At 33.6% G+C, this 20,493-nt stretch overlaps 1 protein-coding gene across 3 annotated transcripts in view; it reads left to right on the forward strand.

The window, feature by feature from the left end:
* The first annotated feature begins 92 nt into the window (after positions 1 to 92).
* Positions 93 to 20,493, forward strand: part of LOC105329853 (AF4/FMR2 family member 4) — a 32,842-nt gene continuing 12,441 nt past the window's right edge. Inside the window, exons 1-10 of one of the 3 annotated variants that reach the window (XM_066076927.1) lie at positions 93 to 584; positions 6,905 to 7,028; positions 8,480 to 9,067; positions 9,849 to 9,881; positions 10,203 to 10,325; positions 11,486 to 11,519; positions 13,746 to 13,803; positions 15,534 to 15,570; positions 17,484 to 17,563; positions 20,039 to 20,264. In XM_066076927.1, coding sequence (XP_065932999.1) covers positions 568 to 584; positions 6,905 to 7,028; positions 8,480 to 9,067; positions 9,849 to 9,881; positions 10,203 to 10,325; positions 11,486 to 11,519; positions 13,746 to 13,803; positions 15,534 to 15,570; positions 17,484 to 17,563; positions 20,039 to 20,264 — 1,320 coding nt within the window. In that variant the 5' untranslated portion in view covers positions 93 to 567. Of the gene's footprint in view, positions 585 to 6,765; positions 6,789 to 6,904; positions 7,029 to 8,479; positions 9,068 to 9,848; positions 9,882 to 10,202; positions 10,326 to 11,485; positions 11,520 to 13,745; positions 13,804 to 15,533; positions 15,571 to 17,483; positions 17,564 to 20,038; positions 20,265 to 20,493 lie in introns of those variants that run through there. The other 2 variants (XM_066076929.1, XM_066076928.1) reach the window with 2 other exon arrangements.

Consider the following 20,493-nt stretch of genomic DNA (forward strand, 5'->3'; position numbering starts at 1 on the left):
AGGTCCGAGGAAGTGCGATGTTGACTCTTTACTTCTTCAAACATTACTCCGATGTGATAAGAATATCCATATTATTTCACTTGATTTAATTTTATCGGATCAAATAACGGTAATTAGGTTGTCTGTTATTTAATATTTTGTTTAAGTTGTGAGAATATAAACTATTACTTGTTAATCACGCCATTTATGTGTCAAGATTGTGCTGCAAAAGAGAATGTTGACGTCGCGGAAGAATTTGCCTTATATTTCCGAACATCTGTAAATAGGGTAATAATGGAGGAAAACTGCTGAATACTCCAGAAATTATATTTATCTTTGTGAAAATTCTCAATTCTTGTTTGTACGAATGACTGATGGAACTTCCAATGTTCGAAGCGAAACTTGTTCATGCAGAAAATCGACTTTGAACAGTATTTGTGTTGTGAAACGTACATGGAACTTGTGTCAAAATGTAAACGAAATAGACATATTGGGACCACTTCATCGTGGAATGACATGAAGTCACTAACATTTTCTCTATATTCCTAAGATTTTACTTTGGGAACAGTCTTATAAATTTATATAATAATGGACGCAAGAAACAGGTACGTTAGTAAATAAAGAATGTCCACAAATGCACTACATCCATATAAGGAGTGTTGAACTATAATGACACCGAGTTCCAAGTTAGTCTTTGGCCTTGTTCTGATATGGTCAACTAAAGACCAAAATGGTTTTATTAAAATTATCAGAATGAAAATGCATAATTCTGATGAAATCCTTAACACTTGCAGAAACCCTCCTTTGCATGTGTTTAGAGTAAATGAGGACATCCCATAGTCCATTATTCAATGCCTTTTTATATCCAAGACAACCCATATGTATATGATAGAATGTAATATCCCTATGAGAATGGATTTGACTTGGTTGAAGTCGTGGTTACAATTTGATAATCTGTGAAATTTGCCATAAATTTTTTAGGATGCATACTGAAATGAAATAAGGCATTCAACAAGTTGAACATAAAAGCTATTTCATATTTGATAATTTGAAATAGAATGAACATTGAGCATCCTCATGAAATTATTACATGAATATATTGTACTTATCAATTCACTGTTAAAACTCTGTACCAGCAATCGAGTGGCATTTTTAGTACCACATTCAAGGTTTCAATTCAAACAACAACATTTTGAAGTTTATGAAGTATATATTATAAATGATGTAAATATGTATGCATTAGGAAATACAAAAAGTTCAGAATTTATTTATTGGTATCTATGGCTGGGCAAGATACATGGGTGTCATTTTGAAATGATCATCTTTCACATAAGACTTGTAAATGACGTAGTACTTAAGACCAAAAAGACCAATAGATTGTATGGAGTAATAGAAACTTGTTCAAAGCACTTAAGTATCCACTATAACTTATTTTCTGTTCATCATGGCATTCATAATAGTCTTGAAACACATCTTGAGGGTCGCTATTTTTGTGTTCCTGCTTCTCAATAAATGCATTATATATATCTATTCCATCTTATTGGATCTTTCATTAAAAAAATTATCCATCAAGTTATATGGTGTTTTTAGCCCCTAAGTTCTGTCAATAGGATAAAAACACAGCTTTTATGACAAAAAAATATCCCATCACAAATCGTAGAGTATTCAGCTTTACCTTTACTTCAGGTGTACTATGTTGGTATAAGTAGGTTGTTTTCTTCTATAATTACAGTATGGTATGAAATCGTTCCACTCTATTAGTTATTGATGTTATAAAATTGTTACCCCATAGTTTAGTATAATACATGGGTATTATTGGGTAAGCACATTGATACCTTATTAGGTTTGAAATGATTAACACAGTATAAGTAAAGTTACTCTTTTTTGAAAAGTGATATATATTTTTGAAATTTATGTGATGATCCATGCAGATCCTTATTTGATTCTGCACATATGGATCTTTGTTTTTAACTCATTCTTAGAACAAGTATGGTTGGTGGTTTCCAAATTGTTTGGTTGCTACCAAATATTATGGGTATATCATCAACTCAATTTGCTTCACATTCTTGGACTTCAAAATTAGATTTTGTGTACATTATCTATCAATATAGTTGTTTTCTCTGTTTCCTGTGGTTTGAATAAGCGTGTGTTGAACTTAAGTGAAAACTTTTTCATGAGTGATGTTCAGGTCAGCCTCTCTAGAATAAATTTCACACTCATTCTATTTAAAGCAGATTTCTAACTGTTGTTTAATTCGGAGAGAGAATAACGACCATTCATTTCTACATGAGTTCAAAAAGGGTTCTTAAATCTGAACTTGTTTTCCTAATTTCTACATTTTATTGACTGTCCTGCATCTACATAGGTTTTACAGATGTGGTGGCGTAGTCTTGCCTTGTGTGTACATGTATGTATCCCTCATTGTATTGGTTTAGTTGATTATTTGTTCATGTGTTTTTTTTGTGATGCAGTTATAGTGTGTGTTTTTCTTCTGTTCAGTTTTGCACTATAGACACATACCTTTTGCACTAAAGTTTTATAAGAAAAGCAAATTCTATCAGAATCAGATGTACATCAGGGCAGCTAGTACATTCTGAAAAATGTACGAAATTCAAGCATGCACAATGTCAAGGCTTTTGCATTTGTTCTACCAGTACTGTGCAAATTTAAATGTCTGTGTTCAGTGCAAAACAGAATGGAAGTTTCTACATATTTTAAAAATGTAGACTGTTTATGAATTTTTTCTTTGTTGAAATTAGTGTACTCTTGTTAATAAGATTAATGCAAACATAATAGGTAAAATAACCACTGAAGCCACGAAAATGTGTCAATCTTTAGGTTGCTTTGATAAGACACTATTGGGAGATGTACTCTTAGAGGTCAAACTGTTACATCTATATCCAATCTCCAAATAACAAATATATAATGATGTCTTTTGGCTCAATCATTATCAGAAGTTGAAATGGTAAATATACACAACCTGCAACCTTTATTAACTTTAAAATTTGCTGTAACAATAATCTTTCAGAGGTATTTGGGTGTAACCAGTTACAGGTAAAGCCATATAACTGTAGTGAAAATCTAGAAATCAAGATCATCCTAGACTAAATAATGGGAGCTTAGTCTCCAATGTCTGATCTAAAAGACCTCCAGCTATTAATTCTAATTAATGCTCACTGACTCTATCTCATTCTTCTAAGGTATATACAGTAAAAGAGTTATTATGTACATTTATATATTTTCCTTAAAAAATTCTTAAATCTCTTCATATCTTAAGAATTCAGTGTATATCAGAATTGTTTATCATTTCTATTGGTAACACACCATTCTCAAAGACATCCATATATGGCCAATCATACATGTATTGCTTTCTAAAGTGTATTGGGCACAGCAGTGCGATAGAATCATAGTATCCTATCAATTTTAAATGTATTTGACCCTAATCCTTAAAACATGAAACATGCATAATACAATCGTGCTCAAATGTGATATTCCAAAAGATGTGAAAAATCAAAGGTTTCTTGAATAGTGTGTTGTTTACTGCATTTTCCTGTGTTTGACCTTATGAATGTTTAATCATGCATCAAGTGATGGCTATGAATCTCGTGGTCTGGCCAAACATGTTCGATTTTCTTGCGCCGATATTTTATCACGTACAAAAGTTGAAATGGTTAGATTGATTAACATTTGCCCTGTCTCGTTTTACAAAAAACTACCGATGATTTATTATATTCTCTTACAGATATAGTTTGAATGGTGATTTCAACCTCTATTTTACTGTGTAATGAAATGAAAATTGTTTGGATGAAAATTATGGTGGTTGGAATATTAATATGTCATAATTAATTGACACTATTAAGTACATCTAGTTATTCTTTGTGTTAGTAGAGTGCTAAACTGTTACATTGAAATGATCCTGGATCCTTGCCAAAAGTTAGATTTTTTCAATGTAGGAAACTTGCTAAAAAATTTGTAGTACTGTACCAAGTACCCTCTGTAGTTTGTTTATATTCTATGCTAGAGGACCTGATAAGTACATAGACTGGTAAATTCCAATAATTAAGGTTTAACTACGCTATCTTGCTCAACAATGAACAGAAGAGACTATTTTTCAGAGGGAGCTTTCTCCTTCAGTTTATGAAGTTAACAAAGGTTGAGTGCAGAACTACTTATTCTAAACATATGTTATATAGTCAACAACTGTACATATTGTATAGTGCATTACATTGACCTGCCCCAACTGTTGCATCCAGGTTTTCAGTGAAACTCTAGCTCTGTACCAGTGACGGTATTTTGTTTGTCCCAAATTTTAAACAGCGTACAAACAGTAAACAATCAAAAGATGAAAGTTTTGGTTAAAAATGACTCCAAAATTTCCTTTATTGTGGGGTCTCTTAGAAATAGCGGTTTTGCTCCTGGCAAAATTAGGTCAGTCCTTTGACTGTATATAAAAGGTGATAAATGAACACAGGTAACTATAAAGGTCTTTGTTTCTATTCTGTAACCATTTGCGGTGTAACTACACACATGTACTATAAGTGTCAGAGTAACCCCGACTCCTATATGTGTACCCATCTTAATGTGGATATTAAAGGTCCTGTTTGTGCTGAAGAATATGAAACATAAAACACATGTTAAAGCTAGCTATTAATATGAATTTACTGTGAACCGAAAACCATTTAGTAACAACTCCAGTCTTTGGCTGCACAAAGATTCGAAAATAGCACTAGTTTTTACGTAATTTATTCTGGTGTGTTGTGGCATACACTAAGAAGTGCTGATACATAGTCTGGTTGGATTAGATCAGATCCGAGATGTGCTTCTGCTGTTACCAGTCAGTGACTTTCATGACAAAGATGATTTTCATCATCATCACCCTAAATACTGCATGTTAATGGTCAACCACTGAAGCCAGATTGATGGATCCTGCTCAGACTTTGATGCAGTGTGTCTTGCAATTGGGATCTGGGACAGACTTGGTGTTAATTTGCGGTGCCCATGCTGCATTTATCAGTGCCACTACTGTTTCCTTGAATGGCCTTTTTTCTTCAGCTCTGAAGTGAAAAGTTTGCACTATAAGAAAAGAAATGCTTAATATTCAAATGTTTTCAAGTAGGAGAAACATATTTTTGTTTATGTTCTCTTGAGATTTCTCACCATAATTTCTTAGCCGGCATAGGTAGGTTTAACAGGTAGATAGTAGGTTTACTTTATACCTGGCACATGATATATTGATCTTCATTATCTTTTAGGGAGTAGATGGTGGAAAATGAATGGCTTTTATGTTGTAATGATACTCCTTGGTGTCTTTGGTAAAGACTGGGAAGGATCAATTTTTCAATCAGATTTCAGAGTCAGATTCTTGCAGAATCTCATCATTATGGTTTTTGTGTTAGCGTTACAGACAGTGAATCTGCATAAACAATGCACAAGCATTGCAGTCAGTGGTGCACTTATAAACAGGATTTCTAATTTTATATTAAATATTAATTTTCCTATGACATATACAAGTTTAAGCAATTAAGATCTGCTGTAGATTAATTATGAATTCTCTGTGAGTTACCAAGGTTTCAAAACCTATTTGAGTGGAGATGATTTATTTTGATAATAGATTTGTTTGTGTTTTATGGCTTGTGAAATCCAAAATGCTTAGTTGTATCATCATTTACTATTAAGGAGTCTTGTTTTTGAATTATTACCAAGTGATTTTATGAGTCATATGTCGACTTTTTCTTAGGCTGTTTAGAAAGCCCCTTAATATTTTTTGATATAAATAACTGTACTTTATTGCATATTACCTTAAGCCTACAATTAACCTCGAAACCAATAATAGGTAGCACACCCCAGTAAGTTTAGAAACTATATGGCTTAAGAATTGCTGTAGTTTGTATTGATAATGATGTACACTCTATATATAACTATTTATTATAAGTATGTATCTAAAAATAAAATATGAAAAGGAACAATGGATGGCCTTATTTTGATGAGTAAGGATGAGTACTTGTACTACTACTACATGTATTTAAGTTCAAGAAAACTAGTTCTTTTGAGAACTGTAAACAGTAAAGTTTATAAAAGAAGGTAATTTCAAGTGAAGTTTGAAGTGAGTTATCATTTTAATGGGAGCTACTCTACACAGTTTTGTTGTGAAGTGGAGAATGTTTTTTTTTTACTGTCAGTGTAGGTATACGTCCTTGAACTTGAGTTTGTGGGTGGTGTAGCGTGTGTGTGCAGAGTCTGGCTGCACTGTGTGGTTCAGTGACTGGTCAATACTCGGCTCTACCTACAAATACATTGATTGATGGCATTTCAAAGTGAAGATAACAAAAGAAAGGATATTTATTCATTGAATAATCTGAATAATGAAGTGCATGTTCTGTTGGTATAGCGCTGGCTTGAAGACAGCTGATGTGTAGCAGTGCAGGAATATCTCTCATATATTATCTGTTTACACTCGCTAAGCGGCACTGTTCATAAATCATCATGTCTACAGTCTATGTGTCATAAGACATTGGAATATTCATACCTACATTCAAATGAACAAGACATTATGATCATCGTTTGTGCATTTTTAACAGTGTCAACACACTCTGTGATAAATTTATCCACGTAAATAGTGAATTACCTGTATGGAGGATGGTTAGGAAAAATCCTCTTATTCCCGATTCAGTATCATTTTCTGGTTTAGTTCTATTTAATGATGGATTTATATATTCAGTGATCATTTATAGAATTGGCCTATGGATGACTGCATAGTGTATTTACGTGCGTGTGTCAGAATTCTTGCTTTGAATTGTGTATATGGTTAGGTACCGTACATTAGATACATCAGATCCAATGTTTATTTAACTAATTTGATTGATATAGAGGAGTGTTTATTAGTATCAATTGTGTATATTGACTAGAAATTGAATTTAAATTGCAGCATGGAGAAGAAAAAAGAGCAAGCACGTAGAGAGAGGGAGATACAAGCTCGGATGTTTAAGGAGGAGCAGAGGAAAAATGTCTTTCCGACAAATACGGGCCTTTTCTCAGAGCCAGTGAAAAAGGTACCAGATTCTTATCAGCCTAACAGCTCTATCTGTGTAAAAGCAGTTTCAGGTGGAGAAGTAAGATAAAAGTAGATTGAGCTGGTAGATTAGAATTAGTTATGTAAGTGTGAGCACTTAATCAGAAGCTCGGTGAAGAGGGCCTGCATGGAGTCCAAACAATCCCCATATTACATGCAGCAATTCAGGTGTCTCTGTGTATGTCTGTGATCAAATAAAACAGCAAGGCATGAAGACAGACACAAGTATAATGAATAATTGATGTGCCCCTGCTTTCTTCTACTGATCTTTTAACATTAAATCTCACTGGGCTATTTAAAAATTGTTAATTTGTTATCCTTAATCACAGTGACTCCAAAGCCTTTACGGCCAATGTGCAAGGTATTGGCAGATTGTTTACCTTTTAAGCCGCGTTAGGAGACTGTGAGAGAGGGAGCCGGTGTACACCTGTATTGTCACTGCTTGATTGATTGCCAGTTTGGTAATAGATTATTTAAGAATCTCTTCCTTATACACGAGCAGTTCTTGTGGAACGTTTCCAATTTTAATGTCACTTGTAGTATTAAGTATTCGTATGCGTACCATTGAATGGCTTTCGACATTCACACTATGGTGTTGGTTTACTTCTCTAAAGCAGAGAGAGAGCTATTTCTGTGTTGGTAAACATGGGGGCTGAAGATAAAAATACCAAATATAGCAGGTAGTGAGTTTATAGAACAGGTACACCTCTTCAGATTATCATGGTCGAAATATTGTATTATTTATGACATCAGGAATGAAATTGACCCACTTTTAAATATAGCAATTATTTACATATAACGGTTTATAAACACTGTAATTTGATTTCGAATTATTTTTATCTTTATATCATATAAAAGTCAGATTTCATTGCAATAAAAGAGGTGGGGTGAATAATGTACTCTAATGGGAAATTTAATCAAGTGAATGATCGTTTGGTTAGTTACAGACAATGCAAACAGGATATTTTTAGCAAGTAAAGTTTAGAAAAATCAATAAAATTTCCTGAATTCTTGACAATAATTTTATGGCAGATTTATCATTAAAAAAGGATGCCCGCGAGATACGAAACTGCTGGGGCTGTTAGAAATGTGACATTCATCACAGCTTGTGTCTCGGTGTTTACCCTCAACTTATCATAGTACTCACTTCCAATGGCGTAGTGTTGTGTATCCTGATACCCAACACTAACACTGGAAGGCCCATTCATCTGTGGGTGTAACACTTCAACTGGAAATTCCAGATCATTATTGATAATGCAACAAATTAAATGATAATCACTGGAATGCCAGTTTGAATAATCAATCTTATTTATTGAGCTGTAAAATGATCACTAAAATCTCAACAAGATTGAATTTTACTTTATAACTGGGAAATATTTTTTAAGTCTGTCTGCCATGATGTTAAGATTAAGTATTTGAACCTCTTTGTAGACTACCATTGACCCAATAGCCAAGAGGGTGCAAGACACCTTGGGGAAGTGTAGGCCGGAATATTCTGATGCTATTGGGATTACCCATCAACCTGCCACACCCTTACCAAAGGACAAAAGGATGCCCTTTCATAATGTTGACACAAAAAGACCAGATCATAGAACTCAATATCCAAAACCTAAACCAGAGACTACAGACGGAGCCAAAAGACCTGTAGAAGAGAAATCGAACCCCAAAAATCACTCAAAATCATATTCTTACAAAGGTTACCTTGAGAAACAGCGTAACACTGCATCGCATGATCAAATCTCCACCTCAGACAAGAAATTACATCCACCTGCTCCATCGTCCACTTTGTCCAGTGGCCACAAACAAGATCATCAAAACCAAAATCACCAAGGAAAGAAGGAAACCCTGTCCCCTAGCCCTGTCAAAAGGGAACAGGTCACGCCAGTGAAGAATGGCCCAGTCAATGGATGCAGCAGTGAGGAGAAGGGAAAAATCAGCACCAACAAGATTAAAGTCCAGCCCACAAATGGCCTACTGAAACCCAAAAATGCCAATCTTCCACGTCTCCATATTAAAAAGGTAATTTTATATAAATGGTGTAAAACCACTACAGGCATGTGATTCTCTTCTTTATAGTTTTATCTCACTCATAATGATCTTGACAACCGCAAGATATGTACAGCTCTGCACCCCTCCCCTTCCCTCTCCCATATCTGATGGTATGCAAGGATCCCTACCAACAACAGAATCTATATACACTAGTACATGTATACAAAATTGTTCTTTACCAAAAATCTGAACATCTTCTAAATGTATCTGGAAAACCTTCTGGTGAATATGCTTTTGACATACTTGGCTAATGAATTCTCTTTAGTAAGAGTCTTTACACATTAGAAAATCAACTACCAGTATTTTTTCAAACTACGTGAATGTTAGAGGTGGTAAATAGGTTTAATGGGTAGTTTTGGTATTGAAATAGGTTACCCTAAAAAATAGGTTAATGCATAACTATATAAAACACAACCAGTATTTACCGGTGTGTTTACCCCAGGTAATAAAAATAACATACAGAACATAACCAGTATGTTTACTGTTTTAACCCAGGTGATATTTTAGGCTAATGCATAAAACATATAAACACAATCAGTATTTACTGGGGTGTTTTGTTGACCATGCAAGAAGGTTTATCTTATGTAAATACGTACATACTATGAATTGATTGGTGTTTATTTTTACCATAACTTTATATTGGTATTCCTCACAGTAATTTTGGGCAAAAGTTGAAAATGTAAAAGAACTGTTTACTTCTATCATTAAAATGGTCAACCTTGCAGTATTTTCCCTCTTTTTGTACTTTTAGGAGACAGATCATAGTGTTGAAGAAATTCTGAAGGTATGCTGATATTTACGTGTATCAATTTGTTATCTATACTGAAAAGCTATAAAAAAATTAATTTAAAAAGAATCTACTGGTATATCACAGACACCTGATGTTATATATTTTTCTCATAATAATTTAAATGCCCTATATCTAATAATTTTTATTTTGAGAAAAATATATAACGTCAGGTGCCTGTGCGGTAACTAATTACAATGTATATAAGATAATATTTGTTTAATTTACATTGTAAACCAGACTAAACGTTTTTAAATAGTTCTATAAAATTGCAATCCAGAGAGCAAATATGACTTTATATTTTGAATGGTTTTGCAGGAAATGACCCAGTGGCATCAGCCTCATACAGCAATACAGACACCTCACAAAGACGAAATGAAGTTTCCATTTCCATCCAGTCCACCCACCAATGGCACAGTTAAGGTACATGGCACACTTAAGGTACATGGCACACTTAAGGTACATGGCACACTTAAGGTACCTCAATGTGGCAACCAGCAATTTAGTGTAGGGATGAGATTAGAAGATCAGTGTCACACAAAAATCTCTAAAATTCATGTATTTTAGGGAAGAAGGGTGAAGAGTCCCACTAGTTTATGGAAAATTTTAACAGGACTTCATATAAATAGCAATCAAAATATGTTTTATATAAATATAAATTTTAAGAAAGGGTAAAGAGTCACAAAAGTTTATGGCATCCACAGGGTTGTCTCTAAGACCCGGGAGGCGGGGAATTCCCCCGCCTTTAATGCCTTAATTACCTGGCTATTATTGCATTTCAATCACAATGTAGCTATAAGCAAGACCTCCAGACCCCCTGCTACTTGTTCATTTCCTCTTTCTACTTCAATTTTTAGAGACAACCCTGATCATCCAGCATCTAGTGGTTGCATATTTTAAGAAGGAAGGCACATAATTGGCAATTAAAGTGTGTCTGTTTATGAATAAATTATAAGAAAAATAGAATATAGTTTAAAAATATTAAGTACTAATATTAAATTTGGATCAACATTTGCTACTTTTAATAAAAAATTATGTAAATTTTTTTTTAGGCATATACCTATTAAACTTTTGCTCACGTTCTATATTACTTTCTTAATTAATGTCAAATATTCCTATATTGGTTTATGTTTTGACATTAAGTTCAGTTTAAAACCTTGACAAAATATAAATATTATATAATATGCTAAAGAGATGAAGACAGACTGTGTGGATGCGAGGTTAATAATGTTTTTTTGTTATTGATTGCCTGGTTGAAAAAAGGCATGTTGTAGCGTGGAATGAAGTTGTTAGGAAGTAACAGATGTAGTGGTTATTGCACGGAACAAAAGGGGATTACAATGGAATATGATAAAAAAAAAAAAGGCGACAAAAATGAAACTAAATATTATAGAAAAGTGAAAATGAATATCAACTCAGATAAAAATATCCTATCAAATGAAGGATACATGGTTCCCTAGAGTAAATGAATCATTATAAATAAATAGATCTTATAATATTGATTGAGGAATTCAATCTAATTTTAATGATTATAGAATTTACAGGTATGTTTAAATCTTGCTAGACTGCCTATACTAATTGCTTTTCAATTTTCTTTCCAGAAGGAAAGCAATGCATCTGAACTCCAAACCAAAAGTAAGTATTATAAATATCTTCAGAAGTTGGGTGTTGATTTAAGGAATAAATTTAATAGCTACTGATTTTTTTAAAAATATAAGCTAGGTTCTGGCAGGAAATGCCCTATTAGCAGCACAGAGGTTTGTGGAAAAAGATCATTATTACAAGTGTGGGATGGTGAAATTCCACCGAAGGAACAAGATTCATGGCCTAGGACAAGGCTTTGCTGAGTCCTAGACCCTGATCTTGGCACCAAGGTGGAATTTCACTTTCCCACATAAGTATATAATGAATGATAATTGCATTATTTTACATTAGGAAACAGTCTGACAACTTCTGTGATGACATGTTAAGAAATTTACTTTAGGCTTATTGCTCTACTATGTATAAAGCAAGTCAAAGTGAGGTTATATGACAATTTTGTCAATGAAAATATGATAAATTGAATTTAGTTAAGTGAAACAATTACTACATGGAGTAGCACATTCCAACATTGATCATTTCCTTATAGCAGTGATGTGTGTTTGTGTGTTACTGTTGCATTGTAATACACAGTGTAAGACAGAAAAATCTCAAGCTGCTGTCTACAGTAACATTGGACAAACCGATCTTACACCGATGATATGTGAGAAAAACTATTCAACCTAGTTTTTAAAACTATTTTAAAATTTGGTAGCTGTGGAATAGATTTTTTATAATAGTTTCATTTAACCAAATGCTCTGTCTACACAGAGCATTGAGGAGCCTCGTAAAGAGTGTAGAAAGCATTTGTAAACAACAGAGGGCACTTCGCTGTCTCTATTTTGGTCCTCTTGAAATATCGATTTTTGCTACTATGAGATTATTATTGATATCAATAAACTGACCATGAATAGGGATACAAAAATAGAAATAAGTTTACAAGTAAATATATCGGTATTTTACCTTGGTAGGGAATACCGATACTACATTTGCTTTTGCCTCAGACAATAATTTTGGCATCCATGTACTAACCATTTTCCTTTAACCTGTATTATTGGCTAACACTCTTAAACTTATTTTATAGCTTCTAGCTATATCTTTTAGACATGCAACTTATTAATGTTCAAAAACTTTACCAGAATTCTGGTAAACCAGGTTTTGACATTACAAAAGCTTTCATAGACTTTAATTACTGGTAATGGACTCTCTGTGCAAAGCTCGACTAGCATACACTAAGCTTCTGGTTGAATAAGATTATCCCCCTAATTTAATCCTCTATCGAAAAGTAAAGAATATGATATGAATTGGGCTATCAAATAACAAGATATTGTATTACATTTTAAGGTTATGTATTTTAAGGTGCAAGTCATTCTGACATCATGGACATAGGATAAAAAGTTTATACATGTTTAAAATACCAGTTGATCTTCAACACAATCAAATTGGGCTTTTCAAACAGAAATTGATTTTATATCTGCTTTAAAGAAACTCCATCTTTATTCACTTCAGAGTCAAATTTGTAATAGAAAGCTCCATTTTCCTGATTCATTCATCTTTTCCTATAAATTTTCTTGCTTTTTTTTTACCTTCACCGACTATTATAAAATTATAAATCAGAAGAACGACATGCTGATTTTTCATTTGATTTATTAGTTTTTACAAAAACTGCAATGCTTTTCAATTATGCATTAGAAAAAGAGGGAAAATTTAATGATTCTGTAAAGGAAAAAAATAATTGATTTACATAACAAATGAATGGCTGATAATTAAAATTTATTATTGAAAACATGTTTCATATTTATTAAGAAAATTGATTTTTGTTTTGTTTTGCGGGAAAAAAGGCCAGATTAGCATTGGTTTAACTAACATGTAAAATGCATTGATTTCTACCCAGTAAAAATGCAATCATCTGGTGGAGAATATGCCATCAGATGATGTATTTTGTGTCACAGAAAATCAATAGTCTCGGTTAAAAATCTAAGGTGAATTATTTATTGATGAATGTAACATTTCCGGTCTTGTAAGATGGTAACCCATTCCATTTGAAGGAAGTGTTTGATCTCCGAAAATTGAATACCAAAATCACGGTGCCAGCCAATTCTGCGGACTCGTTACTAATGAGATTAGTTCCTTCATTTGCATAAACCCTGTATGTGAGAGTGACATTGAACCCAGACAGATGTAGTGTGCGATAAGTTCTGCATTCACCAGTCCTACATAACGACTTATTAAGATGTTGCTGTCGATGTTCATATTTGTTAACTGCTTGTTTTTTACTTGCAGGAAATCCCGATGTAGAGGAAGATAGGACTTCTCCAGCTAGAAATCTATCACATCTGCGGTAAAGATCTCTATTCTTCTGCGCTAGTCCTGTCATTGTTCTGTAATCAATATGAGTGCTAATGTTTAAGTGTTAAGCCACAAACATTTTTCACCACCAAAATCAAAATGTGACATACTGTGGAGTCATCATGGTTCATCCATAGATGGTTATCAATAAATTACCTTGCCACAGATTTGGCATATATGTCTTTAAGCATTAATGCTTAGAAGCTTGTTTTCATACTTTGAAATTACCCTCTAAATTCTGTCCCCAGAAATCTGTAATTTTTAGGCTCCCCAATTACTCTGACCCCCAGGAAACAAAATATCTGCGGAATAATGTTTTTGAAAGTAAAGATACAAAACATATTGCAAATCAAGAGGGATATTTTAAGCAGCAAAAACAACTAATTGAATTGAAAATAAAACAATCAAGCTACTTAATTTGGAGATTTTTTGGTTTGACAATTTATGAAGCCAATTTTATTTTGCTTGTACTTATCTAAACCTTCTTTGGTGTTCTTGTTTTGATAGATACCCCTTACTTGCAAATATACAACTTCTAAAAAATGTCCTTGAAAGATTCATGATTCCCTGTAAAAAAAATTTTTAATATTAAATATTCAATTCATTTACATTTCTAAAAAATGACAGTTAAAGTTACTGATAAAAATCATGATGTTATTTACTGACATTCCACTTAAAGGTTCTAGTGCGATTTTTATGATAACTAAACTTATTAAAAAGGGCATGTTTGCTGTTAACATTGTTTATCATCAAAGAGATATTTTTTCATTGTTAGATGAATTAAAATGGATGCTGTTACATCTCATCTTGCGACTGGTGTCTCTTGGCAGTCATTTAGAGTTTTCAGGATCCTTACGTTTAAAATTTTCTTTATTATGCTGCCAACAGTTTAAAAATCTGCATCATCACATGGCAGACATTTTCCTTCATCTGAAACAAAAGTTCCTGCAAAGCATGTTTGTTTTCACTTAATATCATATAATTGGCGATCTAATGAGAAAATGATGGAGTTGTTTGGTATCTATGGTGAATTCTCAATCTATGCTCATTTTGTCAGGCCATGAAAATAGGTCATGGTCGATCATTAAAGCCATGACATTTTATCATTATACTGAACTAAATAGGAAAAAAGATACAATTGACACTTCACAAGTATGCCATGAATTATTACAGTGTACAGTCTGTCGCTCAGAGTAATAATAAGGATGTCATAAGTGTACTTAACTTAGTGGTTTGTGTATCAAAGGAGAAAAATAAAACCAGCTGTTGGCTTTGATAACATTCCATAGTTTGGTGTCGGATAGGAAGAAAACACATATTTCTATGACTGTTGTGGAAACATTCAGTGTTTATTATGATGTATCGACAGAATATTTTGTAATGGAAATATGACAGTGTTATGAAAACAAACAAAAAGCTTAATTTGAGGCATAGAATTTCAGATCTACAAAAAACAAACCTAAAAGTGCACTGAATTGTAATGTTGCATAACATATCCCCCATATGTATGTCATGATTTTGAATTTAGTTTAAGGTAAAATTCAACTGTGTTTAATTTTGCTAGGATTAAGACCCATCGGCATGGTAAATCTGTGTATAATTTTGCTGTACCAGTTTGCACTGCTAACAAATACTTGTGTACCTGTTAATCTTTCATTGTTTATGTTTTTAGTTTAAGTGAGCTTATAGAGTGAGTAATTTATTCCTGTTGGGTCTTTACAGATATCCAGAGAGAGACAAAGCAGCTGAATCGACAGTGGTAAGTAATTGTTTCCTACTGCTAACCCCCTCTCCCCCCCCCCCCCCCCCCCCCCAACTCTGGGATTATAATGTTTATCCATGGATATAGAGAGTTTACCACCGTGTTAGAAAGTTGATGCAGCTTATTATGAAAACTGGAGGAACAAATCTCCAACAGAAGCAATACATGAACACGTGCCGTGCTGCTCTCTTGACAATATCTGCTGATTCAACACAGCATCAAATTGGTTCTTTAAATATTTATGTTTATTCTGAAAAACTGAAAAAACAGGAACACTTTACTTCAGCAACAAAAACATTTATGTGCTGGTTTTTCTCCTTGTGTGTTAAGAGAATACAGCAATTGCTTGAATTACGCTGTTCTAGCTCTGAAAGATGTGTCAAATTTTAGATTGGATCCATGTTACATTTAAACCTGCACTTTTTGTCAACTTGCAGTATCACAAGTATTCACAACCTTTGTCGCTTCAAAGGTCTTTTAGAAATCAATAATATTAAAGGAATTATACTCATGCATAATTTAGAATATGGATAAACAAGTTTTATGTAGCGTGAGCTATTACAGATATTAAGTTGTACTTTAAGAGCCATTTTTTTTTTTCAGATCTATATTTTAATTGTCTCAGTCGTTTTCGGGTGAATACATTTATCTCATGCAATCAAATGAGAGAAATAAGTTATCACTTAATATGATATAACTAAGTAAGTAACCAGCAGGCTGAACCATTGGTTATGTGTTATATGTTGTTAACTATATATTTGATAAAGGTACTTATTCAATTACCGGTACTGGTACTCAAATATCATGACTTGTTTTGTGTATAAAACTATTCTTCAGTAAAGAAATCTTGAGAGAGTTTGTTTTTACAACACCAATGAATGTCATCATGATATAAAAAGATAACTGAATTTCTCTGTGATTGGGCTAGTTGATACTTGGGGCAAGTTAATGGAGGAAGTTGAGAGGGGATGGTACAGCCATTGATTATTTTATGATGAACTTTAGTTAACTTCTACAAACAGCTGTCTGAAATTTTATGAATGAAATATAAACACATACTCTTTTTCAATTTTTGTATTTTTAGAGATAAGTTTCTACAATTTAATTTTGAAATTGAAATGTTCCCCTTATTTTTACAATACATTGCAATTCTGTTTCACCCCAAAAAATTAAAAGTTTTTTTTGAAGGCCATAATGCTACAAGATATATACCCAGATTGATCAATCTCTTATTTATGTTCTAAACAGAGTTAAAAGGGGTTTTCACCCCTGAATCAATTAGTGTATTCCTGTTCATCTCGTAATAGTGTTTAACAATTTAAAGGTAAAAAAGTATATGGTTACTTTTCATTTAAAAAGATTTTTATGTTACTAGAAAATTTAAAGTGAAATTGGAGCCACACAGATTCAGATCTGTTAGTTCGATTTGACTCATGATTCTAATCTTCCTGTAGGTCCTAAGTTCCTTTTCATGTTAAAAATGTGCATTTAAAATAATTGATGCATAGTGCATGTTTTGCATTGCTTGTTTATATGGAAGAGCCCCGCTCATCTGCAGTGATTGGAAAGTTAGCAATAAAAATATGTGATCAGGTAAACAAAGACTTATTGATTTTCTGACATCCCAACAATAAAAGACTCCCTCCACTAGAGTACCTTTACCTGAGAAATTTAAAGAAATGGACTTAAACATGATAGATTGCAAAACATTATCATAGGTATTAGGACTGGAATGTCAGATAAATGAGAAAACTTCATATTTTTTATTGACCTGCCTGGCTGCTTAATCGACTGATCGCCTCAATCAGCACTTGATCTGGCTACCATAATGAGTTGGCAGTGAGCTTGTGATTGTTTTGTGTTACGCTTTAGAGTTCGAACGTGCAGGAACTTTTGGTTTTTCATTACAGAAAACACAAAGTACACCCAGTTCCAGGCCAACAAATTCTGCCAGTGGACCAGGCACCAATGCCCCAACAAAGGAACAAAGGTAACGACTACTTTATTGAATGATGTAAAGCAACAAATTGAACAAAGTTGAAGCTAAACATTGCAGTGTTTTCTTGGTTGGGTTGAGTCATCTTGTTTTCACAGGTGTTGTAAGCTCACACAGAATTGTTATTTGCAGTGTGTAATTTGGATGGGGTTGTTAGATCCCTGTTTTCTGTAAGACATGCTTATTGGTTATTGTTCTGACAGATCTGTCATTTTCCCTGGTGCATTGGTTAGACAAACCTTATATTGTCTAACTCGATAGCAGCAGAACCCTGCAGCATACCAACCATTATCCAGTTCACTCTGGCAACTTGTAATGATTGTAAAAAATAGTACCAATAGATTTTCATCCCCAGGAACACGGAAATCAAAATTTTATGTAACTTTGTGCTGAAAGCATTGTGTGGAAAAAAAATTAGGAAAGCATGACTTGCAGTTTTGAAGTAAATGAGATAAAATTTATTTTGAAGTTTTTACAGGTCATTAGAAAAGATGAACAAGTTTTCTGGTTTGATGGCAACCATTGTTACGGTCCATTTAATTTCTCTCAATCCTTGTAGAATAGTCAGTAATTTAAAGATGGGTGTTGTTCATCTGTTTAGGGATTTTTATCTCTGTGTAATGGTTTCATCATTTAAAGTGAGTTTTTTAGAGTTAATTTCCTTTTGATATTTTTGTTTTTATTTGTATTGATAGAAATTTTCATGTTTAATTAATTTCTTTTGGGCCTTATTTTGAATTTAACAATTGCATGGAAATTCATAATTAGTATAGTAAAGGGATTGGATCTTGGATAATATTGTTTGTTTGCTGTAATTAAAATTTGAAAGTAAATGAACATATTATTCAGTCTCAGCTGCTTCGCCTGTCAGTTTATAGAGTTCAGCCTTCAGGTTTGATTGATCTGGAATATTAACTAGGCCCATGCTCTCTGACAGATCATAACTCTGAACTTTAAAAAAAAATAGAAATTGACATGCACTTTTATATTTATGTTTAAAAATTGACTATACAGTAAAGTAAAAAGAGGGCACAGACTATTTTATTTTTTTGTGAAGCCATTCGTAATTACGGGTCATACCATAAAAGTATGAAATCAGAATCTATTTCTGCCATCCCTGATAGAGCAGACGGTTGCTTTACAGACTTGTTGCCGAACAGTTTAGTCTAGATGACTGATGTAGTGAGCTAGAAAAACTATTCACTCGATATGTTCTGTACTTGGAATCAGTTAAAGTGATTTAGGAGTCTTGTTGAGCTGGACGAGACAGATGTTTTCAATCGGTAGAAACAGGTAACGATTACATTTCGGGGTCACCTGATTTTGTTTTGATGAGGGATGCTCTTTTGTTTTCCTTTGTGTGACATCAGATACATGTATTGGTGTGTTACCTCATTGCTGACTTAATTAAGATAATGTCTTAAGAACTAGAGGCAGTTCACAGCATGTCTCGTGTCAGTGGAAGTGTTCCTGTAGAATTGGTGTCTGCGATATTTTTAGTCTCTCCGTTAATCTGCCATAACCTTGTGAGAGGAAGTCCATGTTGTTGACGGCAGTGGCTGGAAGCAGACTGGGAGAGCGGTTTTTCTACTAATGAATGCAGGCTCCGAACAGCTAGATTTCAAGGCAATAAAACTTGATAGATATCCTGTTATCTTAAGTTTCTTGTAAGTAATTGGGGTAAACTGAAAAAACTGTGTTTGTATTCTATTTGGTATTGATTGCCTGATCATCCAGAGTCTGAAGACTGGGCTCCTGAACCCCAAAAATAAAATCCCTGATCATAACAGCAGTCAGTTAGGGATTGGTAAATCATCAGTAATTGATTCATTATGGCTAAAGCCTATCAGAAAATCACACAACTGGAAGGAGATATTGTAGCCCACAGGTAAACTGGGGTAATCACCACTGCATTCTCATTAAATGTTAAAACCCCACTGCATTGTTTGGTTTCTGTGGAAGTGAACACCTCTTTTACATGATGTAGGTGTAACATTAGATAGCGGGCTCTTGTTCAGTTCTAAGTGGTCATATTATTTGTGCATCTGAAATTGTATTAAGGCCAACAGGAGGTAATCTGGAGCGTGATTAATTAATCAAAAGTTATATTCAGTATGCATACATGTGCATCAGAAATATTTTCCATTAAATGAAAAAGCCATAATAACAGTTATTTATTTGTCTCTGTTTTAATCCATCTGAGGTTTCTTCATCCAGCCATTGAAAAATCATTAATGCAGAAACATAGCATGCAAAATCAATACCTGTTAAGAAAATATGAGTGTGCCTTTAGTTTGTTGAGACAAAAATGAATTACTAGGAATTGAAAAAGTTTGTGTACTGTCATTCATCACTGGTATTTGAACAGGTGAGGATCAGTGATAAAATCAAAATGAGAGAGGGAGGGAAGATTTATATGATCTATCAATGAATATCCCGGTGCTTAATAACTTGTTGAAATACTTTCAGAATGAACACTGGGGATTCTAGCAGCTCTTCAGAAGATGAATCGGATAGCAATGAATCTGATAGTGAGAGTCAATCCTCAGAGGAAGATGAAAAGAGTGATGACAATGAGGAAGAAGATGATGATGATGATGACGATGATGAAGAGGATGAGGAAGAAGAGAAGGCTCCAGCCACTCTTAAATCCTCAGTGAATTCATCAGCCTCAGATAAAGAACATGACACATCAGTAAGTTATCCCACACTTCATTACTGAATGTAGGCAGTCAGGAAGCTAATAAGACTGAAAGCAGTTGCTGCCGTATACATGTGACACCATTAATGGGATATTGTTTGCCAGTCTTTGATATATCACTATTGGCAAATAAGGTTTCTTCATAAAAGTACATTCTTAACCCATTTCAGTCATGGTGTCAGATGTTCTTTTGTACTTATGCTTCTTTTATTAACTGTTTGAA

This window comes from Magallana gigas, chromosome 2 (assembly GCF_963853765.1).
Source record: "Magallana gigas chromosome 2, xbMagGiga1.1, whole genome shotgun sequence".
Taxonomy (NCBI): Eukaryota; Metazoa; Mollusca; class Bivalvia; order Ostreida; family Ostreidae; genus Magallana; species Magallana gigas.